We start from the raw sequence: 9317 nt of genomic DNA, 5'->3' as shown, positions 1-9317 counted from the left end.
TAGCTAATAATAATAATAATAATAATAATAATAATAATAATAATAAAGTCTATATACTTTATAGTGTCTATTCTGATCCTATGTAATTCTCTGTGAAAACAAATCACTCACCAAGTTAGGATTCGATCGATTAGGAAAACTGAATAGGACTTCGTAAGGAACAAGTTCAGACGTGTCGAAACCGGATTCCACGAACCTCCTCTGGATCAAGCGGGCCAGTTCCTCGTCTCTCGGCGTTGCTGCCATGTGAGGTCTTCGGCTCAGCTCTCTGGAAGGTGGTTCAGCAGAAATGTACATTTTATGTTGTTTGAAACGTCTCGTGTCTTATAGTGGGTGGCTCTGAAATTGACAAGAAATGGTAAGGCAAAGTCACTGTAGCTTATTGTATTCTAAAAACGTTGTAAATGATATAGAGGCTGTCTGAGGAAAGATCTGGCAGTAATTTTAGCCTTTTAGAAGTATTGTAAACGTTATAGATGCTGTCTGGGCAATGATCTGGCAGTAATCTTAGCCTTTTAGAAGTATTGTAAACGTTATAGATGCTGTCTGGGCAATGATCTGGCAGTAATCTTAGCCTTTTAGAAGTATTGTAAACGTTATAGATGCTGTCTGGGCAATGATCTGGCAGTAATCTTAGCCTTTTAGAAGTATTGTAAACGTTATAGATGCTGTCTGGGCAATGATCTGGCAGTAATCTTAGCCTTTTAGAAGTATTGTAAACGTTATAGATGCTGTCTGGGCAATGATCTGGCAGTAATTTTAGCCATCTGGAAGCGTTTTAAACGTTATAGGTGTTGTCTGACCAAAGATCTGGCAGTAATTTTAGCCATCTGGAAGCGTTTTAAACGTTATAGGTGTTGTCTGACCAAAGATCTGGCAGTAATTTTAGCCATCTGGAAGCGTTTTAAACGTTATAGGTGTTGTCTGACCAAAGATCTGGCAGTAATTTTAGCCATCTGGAAGCGTTTTAAACGTTATAGGTGTTGTCTGAGCAAAGATCTGGCAGTAATTGTAGCCTTTTAGAAGTATTGTAAACGTTATAGATGTTGTCTGGGCAATGATCTGGCAGTAATTTTAGCCATCTGGAAGCGTTTTAAACGTTATAGGTGTTGTCTGACCAAAGATCTGGCAGTAATTTTAGCCATCTGGAAGCGTTTTAAACGTTATAGGTGTTGTCTGACCAAAGATCTGGCAGTAATTGTAGCCTTTTAGAAGTATTGTAAACGTTATAGATGTTGTCTGGGCAATGATCTGGCAGTAATTTTAGCCATCTGGAAGCGTTTTAAACGTTATAGGTGTTGTCTGACCAAAGATCTGGCAGTAATTTTAGCCATCTGGAAGCGTTTTAAACGTTATAGGTGTTGTCTGACCAAAGATCTGGCAGTAATTTTAGCCTTCTGGAAGCGTTGTAAATGTTATAGATGCTGTCTGGGCAAAGCTCTGGCAATAATTCTAGCTCGCTGGAAGTGTTGTAAACGTTATAGATGCTCTCTGAGCAAAGATCTGGGAGTAATTCTAGCCTTGTGGAAGTGTTGTAAACGTTATAGATGCTCTCTGAGCAAAGATCTGGGAGTAATTCTAGCCTTGTGGAAGTGTTGTAAACGTTATAGATGCTCTCTGAGCAAAGATCTGGGAGTAATTCTAGCCTTGTGGAAGTGTTGTAAACGTTATAGATGCTCTCTGAGCAAAGATCTGGGAGTAATTCTAGCCTTGTGGAAGTGTTGTAAACGTTATAGATGCTCTCTGAGCAAAGATCTGGGAGTAATTCTAGCCTTGTGGAAGTGTTGTAAACGTTATAGATGCTCTCTGAGCAAAGATCTGGGAGTAATTCTAGCCTTGTGGAAGTGTTGTAAACGTTATAGATGCTCTCTGAGCAAAGATCTGGGAGTAATTTTAGCCTTCTGGAAGTGTTGTAAACGTTATAGATGCTCTCTGAGCAAAGATCTGGGAGTAATTTTAGCCTTCTGGAAGTGTTGTAAACGTTATAGATGCTCTCTGAGTAAAGATCTGGGAGTAATTTTAGCCTTATGGAAGTGTTGTAAACGTTATAGTTGTCTGAGCAAAGATCTGGCAGTAATTTTAGCCTTCTGGAAGTGTTGTAAATGTTATAGATGCTGTCTGGCCAATGATCTGGCAGTAATTTTAGCCTTCTGGAAGTGTTGTAAACGTTATAGATGCTCTCTGAGCAAAGATCTGGGAGTAATTTTAGCCTTCTGGAAGTGTTGTAAACGTTATAGATGCTCTCTGAGCAAAGATCTGGGAGTAATTTTAGCCTTCTGGAAGTGTTGTAAACGTTATAGATGCTCTCTGAGCAAAGATCTGGGAGTAATTTTAGCCTTCTGGAAGTGTTGTAAACGTTATAGATGCTCTCTGAGCAAAGATCTGGGAGTAATTCTAGCCTTCTGGAAGTGTTGTAAATGTTATAGATGCTCTCTGAGTAAAGATCTGGGAGTAATTTTAGCCTTATGGAAGTGTTGTAAACGTTATAGTTGTCTGAGCAAAGATCTGGCAGTAATTTTAGCCTTCTGGAAGTGTTGTAAATGTTATAGATGTTCTCTGAGCAAAGATCTGGCAGTAATTCTAGCCTTCTGGAAGTGTTGCAAATGTTATAGATGCTCTCTGAGTAAAGATCTGGGAGTAATTTTAGCCTTATGGAAGTGTTGTAAACGTTATAGTTGTCTGAGCAAAGATCTGGCAGTAATTTTAGCCTTCTGGAAGTGTTGTAAATGTTATAGATGTTCTCTGAGCAAAGATCTGGCAGTAATTTTAGCCTTCTCGAAGTGTTGTAAACGTTATAGTTGTCTGAGCAAAGATCTGGCAGTAATTCTAGCCTTCTGGAAGTGTTGTAAACGTTATAGTTGTCTGAGCAAAGATCTGGGAGTAATTTTAGCCTTATGGAAGTGTTGTAAACGTTATAGTTGTCTGAGCAAAGATCTGGCAGTAATTCTAGCCTTCTGGAAGTGTTGTAAACGTTATAGTTGTCTGAGCAAAGATCTGGGAGTAATTTTAGCCTTATGGAAGTGTTGTAAACGTTATAGTTGTCTGAGCAAAGATCTGGCAGTAATTCTAGCCTTCTGGAAGTGTTGTAAACGTTATAGTTGTCTGAGCAAAGATCTGGCAGTAATTCTAGCCTTCTGGAAGTGTTGTAAACGTTATAGTTGTCTGAGCAAAGATCTGGCAGTAATTCTAGCCTTCTGGAAGTGTTGTAAACGTTATAGTTGTCTGAGCAAAGATCTGGCAGTAATTCTAGCCTTCTGGAAGTGTTGTAAACGTTATAGTTGTCTGAGCAAAGATCTGGCAGTAATTTTAGCCTTCTCGAAGTGTTGTAAACGTTATAGTTGTCTGAGCAAAGATCTGGCAGTAATTCTAGCCTTCTGGAAGTGTTGTAAACGTTATAGTTGTCTGAGCAAAGATCTGGGAGTAATTTTAGCCTTATGGAAGTGTTGTAAACGTTATAGTTGTCTGAGCAAAGATCTGGCAGTAATTCTAGCCTTCTGGAAGTGTTGTAAACGTTATAGTTGTCTGAGCAAAGATCTGGGAGTAATTTTAGCCTTATGGAAGTGTTGTAAACGTTATAGTTGTCTGAGCAAAGATCTGGCAGTAATTCTAGCCTTCTGGAAGTGTTGTAAACGTTATAGTTGTCTGAGCAAAGATCTGGCAGTAATTCTAGCCTTCTGGAAGTGTTGTAAATGTTATAGATGCTCTCTGAGTAAAGATCTGGGAGTAATTCCAGCCTTCTGGAAGTGTTGTAAACGTTATAGATGCTCTCTGAGTAAAGATCTGGCAGTAATTCTAGCCTTCTGGAAGTGTTGTAAATGTTATAGATGCTCTCTGAGTAAAGATCTGGGAGTAATTCTAGCCTTCTGGAAGTGTTGCAAACGTTATAGATGCTCCCTAAGCAAAGATCTGTCAGTACTTTTAGCCTTCTGGAATCGTTGTAAACGTTGTAGAGGCTGTCTGAACACTCAAGTCAGATAGTATTTAGTAGTGCCTGGAACCTCACCGTCCTTGTGAGCTAAGAATATGGAGTTTAGAGGGAACTACTCCACTTGCTTAGGCTCTTTGAGCTATTGCCTGACCCTCCCTGGTCCTAACTAGGTTGGAGAGGGAGCTTGGGCGCTGATCATGTGTATATATAGTCAGTCTCTAAAATATTATTCTGTTCTTTGCCTCTGTTGAGAATCAAAGATGATGTTCGCGCAACACTTCCACTATATTTATAACTTTAACTAACCACAAAGTTCATTAGTAGTGTGTTGAACACACCCACAATCACTGCACCATGCTCGTTTTAGGATTACTCTGCAGTTTTCAAGAGTTCTTTCACATCATCTGTATATCAATTTTTTAAATCTTTTACAACCCCAGTCTTTTAGACTCCTAGCTTCCCATTAATCATCTTTCATTCCCTCCATATGACAAAACCATATAAATACAAAACAGATTAATATTTCACTCACTTTGTCATATAACCAAAATAAACGCCACATTGTTAAAAAAAAAAAAAAAAGAAAAAAAAAAAAAGCCGTAAGTTTAATCGGAAATTCTCCGTAAAAATATACTGCTCTCAGCCGTATTTCAGTAAAATAGAGGCGACCGTTGTTTTACCCTACTTTGTTATCTTTTACGGGTTTGTGGCCGTAATATCACTCCTTTACGTCAATATATCTGTTTTTAAAACGTTAAAAGCCTGGCAACATGTATTCCAGGATTTTTACCGTTTCTATACGGCAAATTTTTAAGTGTAAAAATGCCAAAGTTATGCTTAAAGGCGGGCTTACACTGTCGAACGGTTCGTCGAACGCAGTTCGACAGACAAGTGTTTGAAGTGATGTTCGAACGTGTGAACGGGGTATTTGGTTGTCGAACAGGATCGTCGAACGGTTCGAAAAAAAGTCTGTTCTCGTCTGACTTTTGTCTACAAACCTTATGCATTCGTGGCTGACTCCATCTCTTCGAACCGTTCGACAAGCAGGTTCGACAACCGGGTTCGACAACTGGGTTTGACGAACCGATCAATTGTGTAAACCCCGCTTAAAGGTCTCATGGTTTAAAGGTCGCTTATGAATGGCAGAGGCAAGGGACAGCGACATTGCCCTAGCAAGCAGGACAATGCCCTAGAGACTGACCATATATTATATGATCAGCGCCCAAGCCTCCTCTCCACCCAAGCTAGGACCCGGGAGGGCCAGGCAGTGGCTGCTGATGACTCAGCAGATAGACCTATAGGCTCCCCCAAACCCTCCCCCCCCCAACCTTAGCTCACAAGGATGGTAAGGTTACAGACACTAATGGCACTAACGAGTTTGAGCGGGACTCGACAGATAGACCTATAGGCTCCCCCAAACCCCCCCAACCTTAGCTCACAAGGATGGTAAGGTTACAGACACTAATGGCACTAACGAGTTTGAGCGGAACTCGACAGATAGACCTATAGGCTCCCCCAAACCCCCCCAACCTTAGCTCACAAGGATGGTAAGGTTACAGACACTAATGGCAATAACGAGTTTGAGCGGGACTCGACAGATAGACCTATAGGCTCCCCCAAACCCCCCCCCCCAACCTTAGCTCACAAGGATGGTAAGGTTGCAGACACTAATGGCAATAACGAGTTTGAGCGGGACTCGACAGATAGACCTATAGGCTCCCCCAAACCCCCCCAACCTTAGCTCACAAGGATGGTAAGGTTACAGACACTAATGGCAATAACGAGTTTGAGCGGGACTCGACAGATAGACCTATAGTCTCCCCCAAACCCCCCCCCCCCCAACCTTAGCTCACAAGGATGGTAAGGTTACAGACACTAATGGCAATAACGAGTTTGAGCGGGACTCGACAGATAGACCTATAGGCTCCCCCAAACCCCCCCCCCAACCTTAGCTCACAAGGATGGTAAGGTTACAGACACTAATGGCAATAACGAGTTTGAGCGGGACTCGAACCCCCTACTGGCGATCACCAGGCAGAGACGTTACCAATCAGGCCACAGCAACCATCCATCCATCCATATACCAAAGGCACTTTCTCCAATTTTGGAGGGTAGCCGAAAAAAAAAAGGGGGGACCTCTACTCTCTACGTTCCTCCAGCCATACTTACTTCAAATCGTCCCTCAGGTTAGTGATATTGACCAGGTTGATGTTATCAGCCTTCAAAGGAAGATCCCTCTTCCAGTTGTCCTGAACAAGTCTCAGAGAAATGTTGCAGCCTTCTTCGTCTTCGAGGGAGGTATATCGCCTATTGGAGAAGAGAGAAAAAAATAAACAAACAAACAATTAGTTGATGATTTCAAAATCTATTATCTGAATTACTGTGGCAAGACCTTAATTTTGCGAGCATTATTATTATTATTATTATTATTATTATTATTATTATTATTATTATAAGGTAAGCTACAACCCTACTTGGAAAAGAAGGAATTATTATTATTATTATCATTATCATTATTATTATTATTATTATTATAAGCTAAGCTACAACCCTACTTGGAAAAACAAGATGTTATAAGCCCAAGGGCCCCAACACGGAAAAACAACAGTGAGGATAGGAAACAAGGAAATAAATAAACAACAATAGCATCAATAATCAATATAGAATATTTAAAGAACAGTAACAACATTAAATCAGAATTCAGGGAAAGGGGGAGAGGGGGTTGCTTGGGCAAGCAATTATTGAGACCGAGAGGGTCATGGGAGTTTGCATGCAATCTTGGCTTGCAGCCAATAAGGTCATGAGGCAGCATTCTCATGATAATTCCTCTTCCTGTTTGATTAGCCTCCTTGTCAAACCTGTTTGAAGGTTTAAAGGCTGTTCATGCATGGCAGAGGTAAGGGACAGTGACATTGCCGTACCAAGCCGGAAAATGCCCTAGAAACTGACCATATATATATATATATATATATATATATATATATATATATATATATATATATATATATATATATATATATACAGTATATATATGTGATCAGCGCCCAAGCCCCCTCTGCATCCAAGCTTGGACCAAGGAGGTTTAAAGGTTTAAAGGCCGCTCATGAATGGCAGAGGCAAGGGATAGCAACATTGCCCTATCGAGCAGTACAATGCCCTAGAGACTGACCATATATACATATGATTAGCACCCAAGCCCCCTCTCCATCCAAGCTAGGACCAAGGAGGTTTAAAGGTTTAAAGGCCGCTCATGAATGGCAGAGGCAAGGGATAGCGACATTGCCCTATCAAGCAGGACAAAGCCCTAGAGACTGATCATATATGCATATGATCAGCGCCCAAGCCCCTCTGCATCCAAGCTGGAACCAAGGGACCAAAGAAGGCCAGGCTATGGCTGCTGATGACTTAGCAGATAGACATATAGGCTCTCCCAAACCCCCCTATACTTAGCTCACATGGATGGTGAGGTTGCAGGGACCAAAGAAACTTTCTAGTTTGAGCAGGACTCGAAACCCGGTCTGGTGTTCACCAGTCAGGGACGTTACCACATCGACCACCACAACCATAAAGAAAATAACTCGATTACAATCAGTCTAAGTCGGATATCTATAAATATAAAAGAAAAACAGCTTTCCTGTTGTTCTGGAAACTATCTGGAACAAGGTTGCCAGTTTGGCCTTTTTCATGCCAAAACCCCCCTGAAATTTGGCCTTTTTTAAGATCTTTGGCCTTTAGTATTATCATGAAAGAAAACGTGGGCCTTAGATACTATATATTTGGCCTTTTAAATGTGCTGTTGATTAGAATTTGGCCTTTTCTCATTCAGAAAACCTGGCAACCCTGATCTGGAAGATGATTTTTTCCAGAGAGATACTGTCTGATTTATGCAAGTCACTGGGACATTGTCTATTCGTTATAAACTTAAAGTGGCATGCCCAAATACCTTAAAATAAGTGCTGTATTCGGTTGAAAGTGGTTAGTTTTGTTATTCAAATCTAACTTGCCCCCAAGAAAGAAAAAGATAAAAAATAACACAGTTACCCCCCCCCCCCCAAAGAAAGAAAATTAAAAATAACGAAATTCTAATATCATTATTATTATTATTATTATTATTATTATTATTATTATTATTACTACTACTTGCTAAGATACAACCCTAGTTGGAACATCGGGATGCTATAAGCTCAGGGGTTCCAACAGGGAAAATAGCCCAGTGAGGAAAGGAAGTATGGAATGGGAAACAAACGAAAAAATATTATTATTATTATTATTATTATTATTACTACTTGCTAAGCTACAACCCTAGTTGGAACATCGGGATGCTATTTGCAGTTATTCAGTAGCGTGCCAATTACTTAACAGTCAACTACTGAACCCCCCTCTTAGCTCACAAGGATAGTGAGGTTGCATCGACCAAAGGAACTAATGAGTTTGAGCTGAACTTGAAAAACTCATAGGTGAGGTCTCTTGGGACTTTGAATAGGGAAGATAGGAGTGAAGAAATAGGGTGAGCTGGAAGTAGGGCAGAACAGAATTCCATACCTTAGTTTCCTACGTTTCTCCTACAACGCAATCCTTCATTTTGTGGACCTAAAAATGAGCCACCCTACTGACCACTTGACATGTTCAGGTTGTGGTCTGTTCAAGAGCAACTGATTGATCCCGTTATTATTATTATTATTATTATTATTATTATTATTATTATTATTTGCTAAGCTATAACCCTAGATTTTATTATTATTATTATTGTTATTATTATTATTATTATAATTATTATTATTACTATTTGCGAAGCTATAACCCTAGATATTATTATTATCATTATTAATATCATTATTATCATTATTATTATTATTATTATTAGCTAAGCTATAACCCTAGATATTATTATTATCATTATTATTATTATTATTATTATTATTATTATTATTATTATTATTAGCTAAGCTATAACCCTAGATATTATTATTATTATTATTATTATTATTATTATTATTACTTGCTAAGCTATAACCCTAGTTGGAAAAGTAGGATGCTATAAGCCCAAGGGCTCCAACATGGAAAATAGCCCAGCGAGGAAAGGAAACAAAGAAAAATAAAATATCTTAAGAACAGTAACATTAAAATATTAACTATTAAAACTTTAACAAACAAGAGGAAGAGAAATTAGATAGAATAGCGTGCCCAAGTCTACCCTCAAGCAAGAAAACTCTAACCCAAGGCAGTGGAAGACCATAGTACAGAGGCTATGGCACTACCCATGAATAGAGAACAATGGTTTGATTTTGGAGTGTCCTCCTAGAAGAGCTGCTTAATATAGCTAAAGTATCTTCTACCCTTACTAAGAGGAAAGCAGCCACTGAACAATTACAGTGCAGTAGTTAACCCC

General features: G+C 39.5%; 1 protein-coding gene across 1 annotated transcript in view; it reads right to left on the bottom strand.

The window, feature by feature from the left end:
- Window positions 1–9317, bottom strand: part of LOC137654897 (N-acetylated-alpha-linked acidic dipeptidase 2-like) — a 39285-nt gene that overhangs the window by 26180 nt on the left and 3788 nt on the right. Inside the window, 2 exon segments of the mRNA XM_068388810.1 lie at window positions 112–268; window positions 6098–6235. Coding sequence (XP_068244911.1) covers window positions 112–268; window positions 6098–6235 — 295 coding nt within the window.

Source organism: Palaemon carinicauda, chromosome 16 (genome assembly GCF_036898095.1).
Source record: "Palaemon carinicauda isolate YSFRI2023 chromosome 16, ASM3689809v2, whole genome shotgun sequence".
Taxonomy (NCBI): Eukaryota; Metazoa; Arthropoda; class Malacostraca; order Decapoda; family Palaemonidae; genus Palaemon; species Palaemon carinicauda.
The sequence above is the reverse complement of the archived record's forward strand: the minus strand, read 5'-3'. Positions and strand labels throughout refer to the sequence as shown.